The sequence below is a fragment of the Sylvia atricapilla genome, chromosome W (assembly GCF_009819655.1).
Source record: "Sylvia atricapilla isolate bSylAtr1 chromosome W, bSylAtr1.pri, whole genome shotgun sequence".
Taxonomy (NCBI): Eukaryota; Metazoa; Chordata; class Aves; order Passeriformes; family Sylviidae; genus Sylvia; species Sylvia atricapilla.
In genome coordinates, this window is record NC_089173.1 from 8,430,612 (window position 1) to 8,450,046 (window position 19,435).

Genomic DNA, 19,435 nt, shown 5'->3' on the forward strand with positions numbered 1-19,435 from the left:
GTAGCTGTCTGAAACTTTTTTACCCATATGTTTTCCCTTCTGTTTCTTCGTTTCACAAGTTCAGCTTTACCGCAGCTGTCTTCTCCACTCAATGCAAACTTTTGCGGCTCCACTTTTCAAACGAGGCGGTCCTGCCTCTAGGCTCCCAGCTCTCTGCTGTGCGTGGCGGCTGGACGTGCTGGGCTGCTTGTAACTTATCACCGAACCCGTGCCACTCAGTTAGCTCATGGATCGTATGGGGATTCAGGAAGAACCCTTGTGCATCTCCGTAGGTTAGCAGCCCGAGGAGCTCCTCACGGAGATCTATGTCCTTAATCTGATGCTTTTCTAAAAAGCAAGAGAATAAGTTATGTGCTGCTTGCCTTTCCATCCTTTTCGTCAGCGCTGTTGCAGCCTTTGCAAGGTTTTCGGCAGCACTTAACGGGCGGACCCTCTGCTGAGGTCGTCCGGGGCACGGCACCTTGTTGCTTTTCGCCGTCTTCGCTGCTAAAAGGATCCGTCCCCCATCTGCCGACCGGCCGTGGTCCGTTCATTTTCATCTCGTCAAGGTCACCATTATGTCGTGGTCGGTGGGAGAAATTGCCACAATCGATACAATCGAATAGCAATCTCAGTTTATTAGAAGCGTTTACAGAATATATAGCACACCTAATAAGCTCATGCATAAAACTAAAAGTAAGCATACTTTTGGCCAAATGAAGAAGCTCGAATCTGACTCCCACCTCTGCATTCCTATGGCTTCTGCTACACATTTGATATTGTCCAGAAGCACCCTCAAGGACACAGTCTCTGTCTAAGGATAAGGGCTGTTTGTAAAGATAAGGGCTGAGGAGCATCCTGTTGCTATCCAGCTGCAGATTGTTTACATGACCCTTCTTAGATAGCCACTTCCCTACAAAGCATCTTTTAACAAAACTTAAGAATAATTTTGAATTAAACAACTCTTAAACTTGATAAAAAATTATCTGAAGAGAACTTAGCATCCAGATACAAAAGCAATAGCATATAACTTAACGGTACTTAAACATAGTGGAGCTTAATTATGCTTAGCTCTATCAACCCTTAATTTATATTAAAATATAAATACAGCCTTGAGTATAATTCGTAGTAACTGCAGCTTCACTAAAAAAAACCTCAACCACCTAAGGTTTGGTAAACTGGTATTCAACTTTGCATCATTTTGCAAATGTCTGTACAATATATTCAAGTCTCTTCTATGTCCTCCTGTATTGCTTAGTAAGTTTTCGGGTTGTTGGATTGCTGTTACCCTCTTCTTTGAGATTTCTGACAAGGTCTTTTCATTTCCCTGTGAAGCTGTCTGCTCTTGGATCTTTTCTACCCGGATCTGCCTAAACAGGATTATTTGTCATCCAAGTTAGAGTGGTAAATGCATCCATGACCCCAATTAAAATTTTACTTCTATTTTTACTCTCCATTGTGATAGCAGGTTTCTTCCTCACACTAGTGATAGGTTCTTGTATGACAAGGGAATGAATTGCTGCTATTTTCCTTTCTGGCCCTGTAATGGTAATTGTATATTCACTTTGCAAACACAGTGCAGCTCCTCCAGTTCCTGTAATTACAATTATCCTGTTGTGATATGTTAAGTTGCAGGTTATCTGTGGTTGATCACGTTGGTTTTCTTGGCGGTGGCTGAATTCCCTACGGCCGGGCCGGCTGGACCCGGGAGGGATGCCAGGCAGGGGCCGGGCTGGGTTCGGCTGGTGGTGCAGTGCCGCCTGCGAGTGCGGCAGCACCAGCGATGGTGGAGCCGCTCTGCCCCGCCTCTTGCCTCTGTGTCTCTGGCCACCGCAGAGGTGGAGGAAAGGGATCTTTTTTGAGTTGCCCAACAAGGCATAATTAAAAGCTGTTCATTTACTATATCAAAATCTCTCTTTTTAATAATTTTTCACCTCACTTCAGCCTAATTAATTGATTTTTAACTGTTTCCTGAAACATCTCGTGACTTAAAATTTGAGGGGTCACTTTCTGGATTCAGTGAGCCTGCATCTTGCAAATCTGTCCCTTTTTCCAGGATAGAATAATTTCCTTGCTGTTGCATTCCTTCTATTTGTTTATAATTTTCGGTTCCGATCTTCTTCCCCCCCCCCCCCCCCCTTGCAATAATAGAAGCGGCCAGAGGTGGACAGAAGGATAGAGGTGCTGAAGGACACCACCCGATTCCGTGCCATGTTTAAAATGTGTTCCGTCAGGGCAGCGGCCGCTCAGGCTGGGGGGCCCCCCCTGTATGGCCAAGAGAGCTGCACGACTGGGCAAGCCATGCGCGGGGCCGAGGGAGCCCGCAAAAGGTTCGCTGGGACTTGGCACAGGGTCAGTCATGGGCTTGGCAGGATCTAGCACGGCTCTGGTTTTGGTGGGGCTACCCGCGGTTTCTGCAGGGAGGTCAGTCACGCAACAGCTTGCTGGAACCTCTAACTTGCTCATAACTTCATTAAATAAGTGGCACACAGGGAACAAAGAAGCTGTAACTTCATCTGCCATTGTAATAAATGAAAAGCTAGACTTGCCAATGCATCAAGCAATATAGCCAATTAATTAATTTGTTTGATAAAGGGGGAGCAATTACAGCACCGGGTGCGCAGGGGTCATCGCCCCAAGCAACACATGAATTCAGCTCTCGAGCAGTGGTCTTCTTATACCATTCTTGGCACTTCACTTCCCCAAGTTTTTAGTTATTCTCTGCTTGCTTTTCTTCATAATCAGCAGTTGCGGTTTTCGAAGATGTGTTGGGGGAGTGGTCTGACATGGTCTTCTGATGTCTCTCCAGCCTCCCATTCTTCTTTTAAAATATCTTTTTCCACTAGTGTTATAAACAACGAGTCTAATTTTATAAAAGAATGCCAATTTATTGATAAAATTCGGCAAAATAGAATTTTATGGGAAAAAAAAAAAAAAAAAAAAAAAAAAAGCCCGAATCAATCAGACAACATGGATCCCGGGATCAATGCTGGGTGAACCTCAGATCCAACAGCATGCCATATCCTCCCTGTTTTACAAATTCTGCCCGCGCACAGTCTAGTTTTATACAGTTCTTCTTGCTCGAGGCAAAAGTTGCCTCACCCCATTGTTCACTCGGTTGGTGTTTCAAATTCATATTTCTTTTCTTTCCCTCTGCTGGTCTGGTGAATGGCTTTCTGGGCAGTGTTGGGGCTCCTGATCAGATTTACGGGAACTTGGCATTCACATGCCCACTGATCCGATGTAGATAAGATCCCAATCAGGTGATGCTCAGCTCACCGAGTCGTTAGCAATCCCATCTCAGGAGAAGGCCCATCTCCTGGTGGAGACTCCCTTCTTTTATTTTGCAGATGAATGGGTCTCCTATTCCTGGAAGCAACTTGTAGTTGCACCACACTTTTATTTCAAGGAGGTGGAGGCATTTGATACAGGATATATTTTATACAGGATATCTAGCTAAAAAGAATGAATTAATTCCCAAATACTTATAACAACTAGCATTATTTTTGGTTTTATGGTTTGCTTAAGCAAGCATATATATTTTGTTAGTCAGCATACATTTTGCAAGCCTCCTTTCAGTCATTAAACAACCCAAAGCTATCAGGGCCCCAACACCTGTCTGCATGAAGACTCTCTCTCAATCACAAAACCTTAAAATCAGCATGTTTCAAAATATCTCTGTAAAGCCTCTCAGTTTATGTTAGTCCCAGTTCCCCTTTAAATTATTACAAATTCTTCTATACTTGTAAAAAGGACAGTTTAAAACTTATACAAGGTAGTTAAGACTTACAATTATTACTTGTAAACAATTACAATTTTGTTGTTAAAACAAACTGTTAGCTAAAAGCCTACTGTTATATAGTTGCCTTGTTAAACCCCACTTCCATGCCTTACTTAGCTGATTTAAATCTCTTCTTTATAATAATCCCATGGTCTCTGTAATAAGCGATCTGCCAATTTTTATCAATAAGCCATTTTATTAAGAAATATTGCAAAATAGAAATTCAAAAAAGCCACAAGCAAAGGACAGCACCGAGCCCGGGATCGGTGCTGGGTAAACATTAGATCTGGCCTCACGCCATATCCTCCCCCAGTCACAAAGTCTGCTTTTGCAGGGCCGGTTTATATACAGTTTTTCCGGCCAGAAAGAAGGTTGCCTCATCCTTTTGTCCACTCAGTCGTTGTTCCATATTCATATTTCTTTTCTTCCCTCTCCCGGTCTGATGAATACCTTTCCGGACAGGGCTGGACGTCTATTGGGATGCACACCCAGGCGGATGTAGATAAGATTTCCATCAGGTGTTGATCACTGGGTCATTGGCAATCCCATCTTTGGAGAGGACCCATCTCCTGATGGAGACACCCTTCTTTCTATTGCAAATGCATTGCTTCCCCTGTTCCCAGCAGAGGCTGCAGTTTCACAACCACTTTTTATTTGTTGGATTCAAAATTATTTTATACCATATATTTTTATAAAACATGAATTAATTATCTAAAACTTATAACAGTCTCTGTCCACATTGCCCACAGACGCACGTTATTTGATTGACATGAATCACAACCTGATTTCTCACACCTTTATGTAGCTTCTGGGAGATTTTTAATTACCCTGAAAAATAAATCTCTTATTTCTTGCTTAGAAATTGAACGAGAATGCAATCCTATCAGTCTTTAAATTACAGTAAACATCCCTTTGTTATTTTGAGAATTTTTGACCCAATCTCACATCCCCCAGTGCCCAAGGAGCCCCAGAGACAGGGCCCACTCCAGTAAAGCCGCTGGGTCTGTTGAAAAATCCGCACACTGAGACTGGGAGGGAACGTCCTTGGAACTTCAGCTCTGGGAACGGAGTTGTGTTTCAGGAAATGTTGTCCTGTTCCTGCCATCTTCAGAGCTCATGCGCCCAGTGTGGAACTGCAAACTGACTGGTGCCGGGCTCAGGGTTTTCTGAAGGATAAAACCCAGTCAAGAGGAGCTTCTGGGGGTGGCAAAAAATCCTCTCTCCCCACCCCATGTTAATAACCTCGTTAAGACCTCCTAGTCTTATATAATTCCTTTCTTAGAAAGGATAAGCTAGCATAGATTTAATGTCGCTTATATGTCCTTATATGTTTCTTTGGGGTCTTTAGTGATCTTCAATGTCCGATGTTCTTTCTAGGTGACTGTTCCTTGACTCCCACTTTTGAATACATGCAATATCATTGTTTTACATAAATTCTGCTTTGTCAGACTTGCAGAGCTGAGCTGGCATCCTGCTTGCATTTTGCATGACTTCTGCTTGCCTAAGTTACATCCTTTATCTACTTCTCTCAAGGCTATGCTGTTCTGTTCTACTAGTATTAATTTATCACATTTTTGTGCAACACTTGGATCACATTTAGTAATATTGTTGCCTTTTTCCCAACCTGGAAATGAAACTTGAGATAATTTTAGTAAGGAGGCAATAAAAAAGAGGATCTTTAGTTGAAGGCCTTCAGGGGCAGTTATGGAAAGATGTCCACAAAAGCCCACCTCCTCCAGGGGTGAATACATTTTTATAGGTTTTAGAAAATTAGCATAATTGATAATGTTAGCATAGGAAACACATGATTATATGCGGTGCTTTATTGAGGAGCTACGAGAGTCAGGGTACAGACCCAAATCCAACTCCAACAACGGCTCAAAAGGTGTACAGTATTATACCCTTTCGTTATACAACTCTATGTTGATCATTAAGCCTCTCATTGTTCTATTGTATACACCCAAGCATGAATTTTGGTAAATATCTTCCCTTGTGATTTTCACAATTCTGGTTTAAGGTAATAATCAAGTTCAGCTACCAACAATCATTACAATTATATCACCTATCATATGACGATTAGGTACAGTTTCACCCGACCTAGTAGAGAATAGCTTTATTTCTAAGATACATAGGCCTAAGTACAAACCATCCTAATCCTCCCTCCCCCCTGATTACCCAGGCAAAGTTATATTTCATTTGGTTAAAACAATAGCATGAAAGCAACATCCTGGTTGCAGTGAAGCTGAGGTTCTATTCCCCAGCTTTGCAGCTGCAGAAATCATTTTAATTTTAACCCTATACACTATCAATAAAAAGCACCAATTAGGAGGACAAGTGGTAATGAAATTCTCCTCCATGTCAAGCCCCTTTTCTGGAGCACCCTCCTTGGCACTAGCTGTACATGTAAATGTATCTTGAAGAGTTGTTCTCAACCTTGGTAGCCAGGAAGAACTAAGGTAGCACTGGGGCCTTGTACCCCCGGGGCTTGGAGCTCTGGAATTTGTTTTTCTGCCTAGGGAAAGGCCATGGAAAATTACTGGGAAAATTAGCCACTAATACAGTAGACTACAGAGCTACAAATATATGTGTGAAGAATGCAGAGAAAATATAAAAGGAAAAAAAAAGGCAAAACCCAAGATGGCATTAATAAAACTAGATGGAAATTTTTCTCCCAAATCAAGGCTGAATTAGCTATTATCAGGATAGCAAAACAAGACTTAGGCATCTTGTTTTTTCTCAGACAACTGTTCAATTAACCAGGGGGCTTCATCTCTGTTAATTCTGGAATAATGTATGCATGATTTTACTCTGTCCAGTTTCAATGAAGTAAAAGTTATCAGTAGTACTTGGAAAGGTCCTTTCTACTTTGGCTGGAGCGGAACAGTTCCCCAGTCTTTCAAGTAGAAACGATCTCCCGGTTTGAACTCATGCACTGGTTTGTCCAATCCCATCAGTCTGAAGATCATTGCTCGCTGCAAATTGTGTAAAGTTTTACAAAGAGAAATGAGGTAATTATTCAAATTGACCCCTCCTTTTATGTATGTGTTTCCTGGAATGCATGGTACTTGGTAGGGTCAACCACATAGCAGCTCATAGGGGCTTATTTTGCTGGTGCCCTGTGGCTGAATTCTAATTCAAAATAGAGCAACAGGTAAGGCTTGAACCCATGTCAAGGAGGTTTCCTGACATAATTTACCCAACTGCAATTTGATTGCATAATTCATTTGCTCTACTTTGCCACTAGCTTGGGGCCTATAGGAGTATGAAGATCCCAAGCTATTCCCAAGGCTTTCTGAACCTGTTGTACCACTTCTGCAATGAAGTGGGAACCTCTTTCAGATTATGTTCCCAAAGATAGCACGAATGTATGTATTTGATTCAACAGTATTTTAGTCGCTTCCTTAGCCTGGTTGGTGGGACAAAAGAAGGCTTCTGGCCACCCAAAAAAGATATCCACCAGAACTAGGAGGGATTTATATCCCCCTTTTCTGGGCAATTAAGTAAAATCAATCTGCCAGTATTCACCCAGAACACTTCCAGATTTTTATGGCTCCTAGAACTACTTTGATAGCTGTGTTTGGGTTGTTTCTTTTTAAAACTATACATTTTTGGATTCTTGATTGTACAATCTGATCCATTTTAGACCTAATTATAGATTTTTGCAAACTTTTGAAAGGTTTTTCAGTACTCCAATGAGTGGCTTTGTGTTTGTGATCCACTATTTCACACAAAATCTGTTCAGGGACTACTATTTGCCTGGTTGGGGTAACTGCCCAGCCTTGTGGATCAAATTTTGCTTCCAAGGTTTCGATTAATTGACAGTCGCTAGCACTATACTTTGGTTTTTCTACTGGGAGAGGTATCTCTGACAGGGATATTAAAGATAAAACTTTGTTTTCTAATGCACCCTTTTCTGTAGCCTCTTTGGCAGCCTTATTTGCTAAATGATTCCCCAGTTCCGGTTTGGTCTTATCTGCTTGATGTGCTCTGCAATGCATAATGGCAACTTCTGGTTTCTGGATACTTTCAAGTAAATCAATGACATGCTTTCCATTTTTGATCAATGTGCCTTGAGATGTCAAAAGGCCTCTTTCTTTCCAGATGACTCAGTATGTGCATGTACCACTCCAAAGGCGTATTTTGAATCAGTCCAAATGTTAACTCGTTTTCCTTTACTCAGTTCCAATGCTCGAGTGAGTGCAATTAGTTCTGCTTTCTGGGCCAAAATATTGGAGGGGAGCTCCCCCTATTCGTTTACCTCATGGTGTGTAGTCACTGCATATCCACATAATTGTTTTCCATTTTGAACAAAGCCGCTCTCATCAGTAAACAATTCCCAATCAGGTCTTTCCAGGAGTCAGTCTCCTAAGTCAGGTCTGCTGGAACACACTTCGTCTACAGTCTGTTAGCAATCATACTCTAGGGTTCTTTCTACTTGTTGAGCAAATAAGAGCATAGCAGGGTTAATGATAGAAGTTGTTTTGAGTGTCACATCGTCTTGCTCCAGCAAGACTACCTGATATTTTAGCATCTGGCTAGGAGATTGCCAGTGGCCCCCTTTTTGCTCAAGTACTGACTACACCATATGTGATACATAAACAACATTTTGTCCCAAAGTCAGTTTTCGAGCTTCCTAGATCAAGAGAACAGTAGCTACTACTGCCCTCAGACAACTAGGCCAGCCTTGGCTGACATTATCCAGTTGCTTTGAAAAGTAGGCCACGGCCGACCTCTGGTCCCTGAGGAACTGTGACAGCACTCCCAGTGCTATGTTTTGTCTTTCATCAGTAAATAGTTCAAACAGGCACATGGGATCTGGGAGCCTCAAAGCAGGGGCTCGCATAAGGGCTCACTTGAGTTGTAAAAAGGTAGCCTGTGGATCATCAGTCCAGACTATAAAGTCCTTCTGAGCTTTCTTCAAGAGCTCATGCAGTGGTTTTACCAGCAACCCATAACTACTGATCCACAGGCAACACCTTTCGATCATCCTGAGAAGGGCACACAACTCTCTTACCGTTTGTGGCTGTGGGAGTTGGCAATTTGCTTCTTTTCATTCCTGTTCCAGCCTCCTTTATCCTTGGAGGATTTCGAGTCCCAAGTAGGTTACTGTAGTCTGGAGTATTTGTGCTTTGTCTTTGGATACGCTTTATCCACTTGATCCCAGAAAATTCAACAATGTCACAGTCTGATCCCAACATTGCTGTTCAGTTTCAGTGGCTATCATAATGTAATTTTCATGCTATAACAAGACTCCAAAAAGGTTCTGATTTTTCCATTCCTCCAGCTCTTTCGCCAATTGATTTCCGATTATGGTAGGGCTATTTTTAAACCCCTGCGGTCGAACTGTCCAAGTGAGTCAGGTTTTTCTCCCTGTGTTCAGATTTTCCCATTCAAAAACAAAAAACTCTTGACTTTCAGTACTCAAAGGGATACAGAAAAAGGCATCTTTCAAATCTAATACTGTAAACCATTTTAATTTTTCACTCAAGGTTGTTAGCAAAGTATAAGGTTTTGTTACTACCAAGTGTGTATCTTCTCCTGTCTTAATTATAGCTCTAAGGTCCTGTACCAGCCAGTAATCCTTTTCATTTGCCTTCTTAACTGGCAAAATAGGTTTATTAAATTTGTATTCACATTTTTCAATAGGCCGTATTTTATAAATTTTTCCACAAGGGATTTTGTCAGTGAATTGATGGCAGAGATGAGATTAAGACCAGGGTTTGTGCCACTAGAGTGCAGTACTTTCCTCTTACTTATTGAAAGAATGGGCAACCCCTTACAACTTTCTATTTTCAAAGGATATTACTTTTGCCTTACTGATCCTGCTCCAGGATTCAATTTAATCCTTACAGGCTCTGCTCTTATGGATCTCCAGGGCATGTCTCCAGCCCAGACTATCAGAATTACTGCATCCTCAAATGACAGTAGCACATGGATTGTGTCCAGTTTCAGAGACTGTAGTTCAAAAATAGAGGCTTCCACATAATTAGGTTCTGGAATAATAACCTTCTTTTTTCCATTTTTAAACTTGATTTCAGCATTTAGTTTTTCCAATAAATCTCTCCCAAGGAGAGGCTTTGGCAAATTGGGTGGATACAAAAACTGGTGAGTCATCTATTGTTTTCCTAATTTAAAATCAATTGCTTTGAAAAATGGCTAAGTTTTGTGATTCCCTGTTGCACCAATGATTGTTATAGAATCATTACTCAAGTTTCCTTTTACTGTATTTAGCACCAAGTAACTAGCTCCCAGATGTACTAAAAATTTTACCTCCTCATTTCCCATCTTAGCTGTAAGCAGATATTCTGCCAGGGAAGAATCCTCCAGAGCCCCTCAGTCATCATCAATGATGGCCATGAGAGGGGGGGGAGGTTTTTACTAGTAAATTGGCATAAGGCAGTTTGCTAAAGCAAAAGTGAAAGGCTGCATGCACACAAGCAAAGGGAAAAAAAATTATCCCCTATTTCCCATCAGCAAGCAATGTCCATCCAGACACTTCCTGGGAAGCAGGGCTTCAGCATGCATAGCAGTTGCTCTGGAAGGCAAACATTGTAAATAACAAATAACCTCCTTCCCTTAGCTTTTATATCTGAACTGATGGCATATGGTATGGAACATCCCTTTGGTTAATTTGGATCAGCTGGCCTATTTGTGTGCCCTACAAGGATGTTGCCCACTCCCATCCTATTGATGGGGTGGAATGTTGGAGAGACAGCACTGATGCTGTGCCAGCACTGGTCAGCAGTAGCCAAAACACTGGTGTGTTATCAACACCTTTCTGGTTATCAATGCAAAGCACAGCATTTGGGAGGGCTGCTATGGGAAAATGAACTCCAGCTCAACCAGACCCAATTCAGCTACTTACTGAGAGCAGGAAGGAGTAGGATCAGGCCCTTTTTGAGTGTTTAAGTGTTACGCTTTTCCTCAGTTCATAGATGAGAGACTTTGATATATACTTCATAGACAAGTGATATTTAAAAAATATATCTCATATACAATTTCCTTGAGACCACCAATACATCTCTTCTTTACTGGAAATTGACCTGAAATAGAACTGGATAAGTTTTAACAATACCTCTTTTTTGAGAGAGGGCACTCATGGGAGCATGCTATGATTATTTAAAAACCAAAGGGAAAGTCAGAGGGAGAAGCTCATGATTCAAGGGGCAATTCTCTTCCCCTTCTCTGTTTAAGTGTTGAGTGGAGCCAAGAGCAGGAATGCCAAGTATGCCTAGACTTCTTCATCCTCTCTCCCTTCATCTCTGTGCACTTTACAGCTTACTGCCTCTTCAACTCTAACTACTTTAACAGATAAACATTACCTTGCAAAAATCAAGAGTCTGTGTCTATGACTTCTGAGTAGACTATCAAATTTCTGTAGCTGAATGAAATCCAAGCAGTGATACTGACTGCACAACCTGCTCTGAAATGCACAGCATAAACAAATGGAAAAATTTAGATTTTCCTCTTTATTTCCAGTAGATTGAAGAGGTTTTTAAAAACAATTTGAGATGCAATATTTTGGACTATAGTATGCGTATATTTCTTTTTTGCCAGCTAATATTCAAGTGATACTTTTTCCTACAACATACTTTTCTTGAAATACAAGAATACTGAATCAGTTTTGGACTTTGAGGGAGTGTAGTTTTATATTATTTCCATTATAAATAGTTAATGTAGAACACCTTACTTGTGATATCCATTCCAGATTTTATGTATGCAGTCTGTTCAAGCTTAATACTGATAATATGTAATTTGTTTGTATTGCTTTGTAGCTATACCTCTGACGTAATGCTTGAACCAAAATTTCAATGTCATGTTTACATAAAATCCAAAAGAAACACCCAAATTCTGCAGTAATAAAGTACTGAGAGCCAAAGCTGGGCCTTAACGTTGGGAAAACAGAGATGGCTTCAGGTCTAATCTTCAAAGAACAACATTTGAGATCTTGGTTCAACAGGGTGTTCTGTGGAGTAGTGGCTGAAGTAAAGATCTTTCTTATGGTATACCATATCTTCTTAAAAAATAAGAAAAACCAATTCTTTTGCCTTGTGCTTTATCATGCCAAGTGGAGATGCACACTTCTGAAACAGCGCATGCATGTCTCATTGTTATGAATCTGATATCCTGTGTATTGGTAACTGCAGCAGTTTCCATTTCCCAAGAGCTACACCAACATAGCTGCTCTACCAGATTGCTTGGGTTGATGATGAGCTTTAGCATCAGCTCAGTGGTGGGAGAGGTGAAAGCAATGACCTTAAGTGACTTGTGTCAGTGAATTGATGGCAGAGATGAGATTAGGACCAGTGTTTGTGCCACTAGAGTGCAGTACTTTCCTCTTACTTATTGAAAGAATGGGCAAATTTGCTGGTAGGTGCAGACTGGTGTGAGGTTTGAAAAATTGCTGCCAGCTTGCTGACCTACTGGGAGTTTCACATTGGTCTTAATTGGATGCAACTCTGTTTCTGCAGCTATCATTTACCAAGTAACTTTTTCTTACTATCAAACTTTTATGAATGTTGTGATGGAATGGCAGAGGGCTTGTAAACCATCTCCTTTTGAGTTTGTTTGATGTAAAAAGGGTATGACAGAACGACAGGGTTCATCATACTTCAAATTAAAGCAAGTTGTATGAGATATTCTTTCTCAGAAATACATGATGACTTTTGCTTGATTAATTAAAGGTTATCAAAAATGATATATGGCACTTTATTTAAGAATGTAAGCCCTCCTTTTTTTCCCTTCACAGGTTTCCACTTGAGTGGCACTGTGACAGACCCTGAAATGCAATCAGAGCCAGAAACTGTTTGCAATGTAGCTATCAGCTTTGATCGTTGCAAGATTACCTCAGTGACCTGTAGCTGTGGAAACAAGGACATATTTTACTGTGCCCACGTTGTGGCACTCTCTTTATACCGGATCCGCAAGCCAGATCAGGTCAAACTGCATCTTCCCATTTCAGAGACACTGTTTCAAATGAACAGAGACCAACTACAAAAATTTGTTCAGTATTTGATCACAGTGCATCACACAGAAGTTTTGCCAACTGCTCAGAAATTAGCAGATGAAATACTTTCGCAGAATTCAGAAATCAATCAAGTCCATGGTAAGTTTGATGCTTGTTTTTTGGTTTTTTGGTTTTTTTTGGTTTTTTTTTTTTTTTTTCCATTCCCTCTCTGGTTTTTTTATATTATTTTTTGTGGCACTCAGGAGTGTGACCTCCTGAAGTCCCTTTCAACCTAATTGTAATTTTTATGGTGTTTATATTAAGGTGTTGCGGTCAGTTCATCACATGTTGCTTCTGCCTCTGCTTTTTCCTTAGGGGGAGGACTCCTCACACTCTTCCCCTCCTCCAATGTGGGTTCCCTCTGTCCTGGTTACAGGAGTAGAGTGCCAGTTTAGCAGTATGTGGGTGTAACAAATTATATATTCGACTCCTCTCTACCTCATTTCTTACACACTGTTAATGATGGGTCATTTGCAGTAGCTGCCCAGTGCATACTTGACACCTCAGGCTACAAGATGGATGTTAAATGAGATAAGGAAAAAAAGAGGCAACCCTGCAAGGCAGGGTAGTGTTTCTTTTTTTTTTTTTTTTTTTTTTTTTTTTTTTTACACCAATGACTCAGCTGTGATAACTCCCTCTGGGGAAGCACCAGCACAGTTACACCCATCCTGAGGTAGTCACCTTTGCTAATGGGCCATAATGGACTCAATGGCACCAGCAAAATAGGCAACTGCAATGACTCACAGTATTATATCATCCCATTGTGAAAGTCCATGCCCTGAGGGAGGTACTGAGCATTACCAGATGAACCGAAGCATATATATAATCTCTGCTTTGGGGATTTGGGAAACCACCACCACCACTTAACAGATCCAGAGGAGGGCCAAAACTTCCACAGGACCACTGCTTTCGACTGCAATCACCACTTGATAGGACTGCAACCATCACCCTGACCAACAGGGTGCCAGGTTGTACTCTGACTTTGTGGGTTTAAGCCAGTTTTCTGTGTATCATTGCATTTATTGTAATCTCTCTATTAAATTGCAACTCCATCCTGAAATCTCTCTTTAAGGTAATTGAGTGGGGTTAATTTCTCCCACCAGTTTACTTTCATACCAGCACACCCTCTCACAAGAAACAGTTCTCCATAAACTTCTCCAATATGACTCCTCCTGACAAGGTACAGTTCTTCACCAACTGCTCCAGTGTAGGACCCTTCCACGTGGTGCAGTCCTTCAGGAACAGGCGGCTCCAGTGTAGGTCCCCCACAGGGTCACATCTGCAACCAAACCTGCTCCAGCATGGGCTCCACTCTCCACAGGGTCACAGGTTCTGCCTGGACCCTGCTCCAGCAGGGGCCTCCCATAGGATCACAGCCTCTTTTAGGCGCATCCACCTTCAGCATGGGGCTCCTCTGATTTGTTAAAAAAATATGGATATTGATCTAATACCAATATCCAACTATGACGGACAAAGACTCTCTAACAGTTTGAAGTTAGAAAGTGTATGTTTATTACGACGCCGGGCAGCGTGCAGGATAGCTCCCAAATACACACGCGCAATTTACAGATGATCACAGGGTCTTTTTATGTACATGAGTGTTGAATACCCAAAACACAGATGCATATTCATAACTCTGGTCCATCCCATTCCCCGCTTCGTATGGTAATTAGCCAAAAAGCAATTAAGCATGCGTAGTTTGTTCTTTGAAATGGGTCGGTGGTCCTTCTTATGGGGTGGGGTCTCAAAATGATGAAGTAAGATGCGTCTTCCTCGCTTTGCCTTTTTAACCTTTTAGTGTTGGTGACACCTGGATCCTGTTTTCTCAAGACTATCTGATTTATGATCACATTGTGTTCTTGGAGTCTATTGATTAAGTTGACAGGTCTCCTGATTTATCGGTTCCTTAAATCCGGCTTCTGTTAACAAAGGGAAGTTTACCTCAACAATGTCTAGTTAGTAAAAGGGAAGTCTACGTCAGCAATGTCTAGTTTAACTAAAGTCCTTTATTCTTCAAAATGTAAAGGGAAGTCTACGTCAGCAATATCTAGTTTAACTAAAGTCCTTAATTCTTTAAAATTAATATCTCACCTCCACGGGCTGCAGGTGGATCTCTGCACCCCTGTAGACATCCATGGGCTGTAGGGACACAGCTGCCTCACCATGGTCTTCACTGTGGGCTGCAGGGGAATCTCAGCTCTGGCACTTGGACCACTCCCTCCCCCTCCTTCTCCACTGACCCTAGTGTCTGCATAGTTTTTCCTCTCACATAGTTTTTCCTCTCACACATTCTCATTACTCTCTATGCTGGCCCAAATTGCTTCTGTGCTGTAATTTCTTTCCCTTTCTTAAATATGTTATCACAGAGGTGCTACCGCTTTCACTGATGGGCTCAGCCTTGGGCAGCAGGGGGTTTATCTTGGAGCCGACTGGAACTGACTCTGATGGACATGGGGGAAGCTTCTGGCAGTTTCTCACAGAAGACACCCCTGTAGCTTCCTGACTAGCAAAACCTGGTCATGTAAGCCCAATACACCCATATAAGCTACTGTGGAAAAAATTAACACTAACTTAGTCAAAACTATCATACCAGTCCTTTCTTTATATTCTCTCTTATTAGCACGGCTTCACAGTAGTTCCTGTTTTTCTTTAATGCTATTCACCACTGAATAGTTGTTATATTTTACCCAAGAGTTATGAAATTAATCACAAGATGAAATTACTTATGTCTAAACTTTGAATCATTTGGGGAATCTAAGGCATAATATTTTGCAATAAGTAATTTTATCAGCTTTGTTTCTATATAACTGCTATTTAGAATAATTCTGAACACACTAAGTTTATAAAATCAGTTACTATTCTATTGTGAATCAACATACAACATTGGTTTCTAGCTTGGACCATTCAATATTTGCATAGTACACATGCTTTTAGTTGTAATTGTTTTCCCATATTTTCTTGATTCTGCCATGAGATTATATTTAATAAAAAATTATTAATCTACATTTCACTTGTATACTTAAATTCATAAGAGTTTTATAAAATTAAGTTTAAAAAATTCAGCATGGCTGAGTAAATAATGTGGTGTTGTTTCATTTGAAGATTAAAACAACTCCTGTGATACTTCACATATAAGGACCAGGGAAGCAGCTTACTTTGAAGATGCTACATTCTGCCATTATATTAACAAAAATTTAGAATCATAGAATCATTAAAGTTGTCAAAGACTGCTGAGATAGAGTCCATCATTTGAATGATCTCAACCTTGTCAACTAGACCACCGCACTAAGTGCCAAGTCCACTTGTTTCTTGAACACCTCCAGGGATGGTGACTCCACCACCTCCCTGGGCAGCCCATTACAATGCTTGACAACCCTTTCCATGAAGAAATTCCTTCTGATGTCCAACCTGAACCTCCCCTGGCACAGCCTGAGGCCATGTCCTCTTGTCCTGTTGCTACTTGCCTGGGAAAAGACACCTACCCCCACCTTGCTAGAATCTCCTGTCAGGTAGAGTGAGAAGGTCCCCCCAAACCTCCTTTTGTCTGACTAAGCACCCCCAGCTCCCTCGGCTGCTCTAGATACGATTTACTCTCCGGACCCTTCCACAGCCCCGTTGCCCTTCTCTGGACACACTCGAGCACCTCAGTATCTTTCTCTTAGTGAGGGATCCAGAACTGAACACAGGATTTGATGTGCAGCCTCACCAGTGCCAAGTACAGAGGGACAATCACTTGCCTGGTCCTGCTGGCCACACATATTGCTGATACAGACCAGGATGCCATTTGCCTTCTTGCCCATGTGGACACTGCTAGCTCATGTTCATTCAGCTGTGGATCAGCACCCCTAAGTCCAGCCACTCTTCCACCAGCCTGTGGCACTGCATAGGGTTGTTGTGACCCAAGTGCAGTACCCAGAACTTTGTCTTATTGAATCTTATTTTGACTTATTGAGTTTACTATTGTACCCTGAGTAATTTGTGATATAGGTTATTCTTTGCCTATTTTAGTCAAACCCCCTCTTTACTTCTATTTACTTTTCAAGATTAAGTTCTTTATATATCACATCAGTTTTTGAATGTGGTTGTTCAGTTTGAAAGTAGTTGCTTTTAAAAGTCCTAATGTAATGATCCAAGTCCTTAATTTTTTAAAATGCTGCTGCTTCCTATAACTTGGGAGTTGATTATATTTAAGATGTAACCTGCTATGACCATAAATATAAAAGGCTTTTGCCCTGTTTTTAAAATGTATTTGTATGTTCAGTGTTACAAAAAAAAATGTGCACGGTATTCCTGCTTTTATTACTAAGATTGCAATTTAGCAATTTTAGTAAAACAGCAGGAGTATGTATGTATGACTGTATCTATATACTGAGTGTAAATACTTTACTTATTTTATTTAACTTTAAATACATGAAGTTAAACTTATTTAAAAAACAAGCCATGACAAGTTAACAAAGCCAGAGGTCGAAGGAAGGGAGATTAAGCTCTTAGTGTCTATAAAGTGTCACAGTTTAATTACAGGTTTTAATATTTAGTGTACAGTGCTTTTCTCTTTCATAGTTCAATTGGGTACTAATTTACCCTCCTAACACCCCTTTAAAGCACCTAAGTAACACTTATCCTCAGTTTAGAATTGGGGAAAGGAATTTGGTCTTGGTACCAAACTGCATTGCAGTGATTAAATTCAGGGCTGCCCACCACCTTCTCCTCAGCCAAACTGTCCATCTCCTGAAGCCTTGTGCTTGCTCGGGGCCACATTGCACCCTAAACGATGTCACTTCCTTTGGGTTGACCCCTCAGATCTACTTGCCAGCTATTGCTAGGACTTTATTTCACAGCTCCTAAGGCAGCTCCCTTCTGCAGTCCTGTTGCTTGTTCAGATTGTGTGGAAAAGTCACGCTATGAAAAGCCAGTGTCCACAAAGGAGATAGAGGAATTGTGCAACTTTATTTGAATAAAAGGACAGATTTCACTAGTGCATATCCCATGGGGTCTCTCTCGAGGTTTTGGAGGGTGCAGCCTCCTTTTATCCTAAACTTCTGGCTGCATGTTGCCCTCTTCGTTTCCCCATTGGCTGAGGTACTAGGAAGCTACAGCCTCCCCAAACCACCTATCACATATTCTCCCCTGAACACGTATCCTCATTTTTCCCCAAAGTTCAGAAGTTCAGGCTATCTGAGTTCTGCAATAGACTTTGCATGGACCTATTTGTCCTATTACCCTGAAGTTCAGGAGTTCAAACTGTCTGGGTTCTGTAACAAACTTGTGCAACTTGATGCTTGTAGAGACATTAAGATTAATTTCAAAGACATTAACACCCATTTCTCCTGAAGACTCTCACTCATCGAGTCATTTGTAAAGAGAGTAGCACCCATCTTTCCCATCAAGATAGTTCCCTCCCAAGTCTTCAGAAGAAAAGCGGCAGTGTAAAAATCTTATCTATTGCTCAAGAATGATGGGCGTACTAGAGGGAGAGGAAGCAGACTAGATCAATCAGTGTTCACCTTGGTGAGGAATGCTGTCACTGTTAGGGACATGAAAGAAGAAAGTAGGCAGCAGGAGGTCAAGCAGGAAAGCTCTCTATTTTTCTGACTCCATCTTATATACCTTTGACAAGCAGGCCAAAGATTGTCTACACAGGTAGCCACCTCTTCGACCTCATCGGTGAACATCACCATCAGTCACCTTTCTCCTCCTAGAGAGGAGAAGTATGTAAACAAATAGATAAATTCTAAAAATATACATAGTTTACTTGAAGCTGCGTGAGAACAAATGCAAACAGTGAAAAGCGGGCAAACTTGAGGCAACAGAATACACCAAGGGCCAATAGATTGTTGTGTAGGTGCAGTGCAAGCTGCAAAATGTGCCCTAGGTGAGGGAAATGGTTGGAACCTCAGGCAATGAGCCATGATCAGGCACCAACCCCCTGCCTAAGGGCAAACAGACCTGTGGCACTGGCCAATCAATCACCCAGAGACCTTGCAGAAGCCAATGAACAACCAGAAGACCCCAGACCCAAAATCACCATTGGAATGGGTGCACAAACCATAGTACAAGTCTAGGGATTCTTTTGTTTGGGGTCCCTCTCCAGAGGCACCAGTGCCAGCTGTTATTGTGTCACTGCACCACGATTAAATTACTTAAAAAGAAGCAGAGGTCTGAGACTGCTATGGGAAACCTGAGGTGGAGCCAGTGAGGAAACCTGGTCTGACTGTGTGTGGTGTGTGTAGGGAGTCAGGTGGGGCACCCATCAGCTCACTCGAGCCACTCTCTGTCAAGGGGCTTCAGCCCCAGCAGTGAAAATCTTTGGTCAATGGTCAGACTGGGAAATTTCCTTAATGACCTGACTGTAAGTGAATTTAGCGATCTGGTAAAGTGCCTGGTTGAGAGATGTGGAGATGGTCATGTCTCAACCCCAAAACAAGAATAACATGGGCAGTGGGAGCTGAGGCTTCTTCAGCAGCAACATCAGGATGCCTAGGTGCTGCCAGGGCTGCAAATGGGGTTTGGACTTCCACCCAATCTCACATGCCTTCCCCTTGCCTTGTTAGTTAATGGCTATTGCTGAAGACTGCCAATGATATTGAAAGATCAGATAATTACAAACTGCAGCTAGTACCAGTTACATGTATATTGAAAATTCTTTATACATTCTGGTTAAAAATTTG

The 19,435-nt window shown here is 41.6% G+C and overlaps 1 protein-coding gene across 1 annotated transcript in view; it reads left to right on the forward strand.

Annotated features, from left to right (window-relative positions):
* The first annotated feature begins 12,514 nt into the window (after positions 1-12,514).
* Positions 12,515-19,435, forward strand: part of LOC136373304 (zinc finger SWIM domain-containing protein 6) — a 99,863-nt gene continuing 92,942 nt past the window's right edge. Inside the window, exon 1 of the mRNA XM_066338199.1 lies at positions 12,515-12,866. Within this exon, the coding sequence (XP_066194296.1) occupies positions 12,545-12,866 (322 nt within the window). The 5' untranslated portion in view covers positions 12,515-12,544. The remainder of the gene's footprint in view (positions 12,867-19,435) is intronic.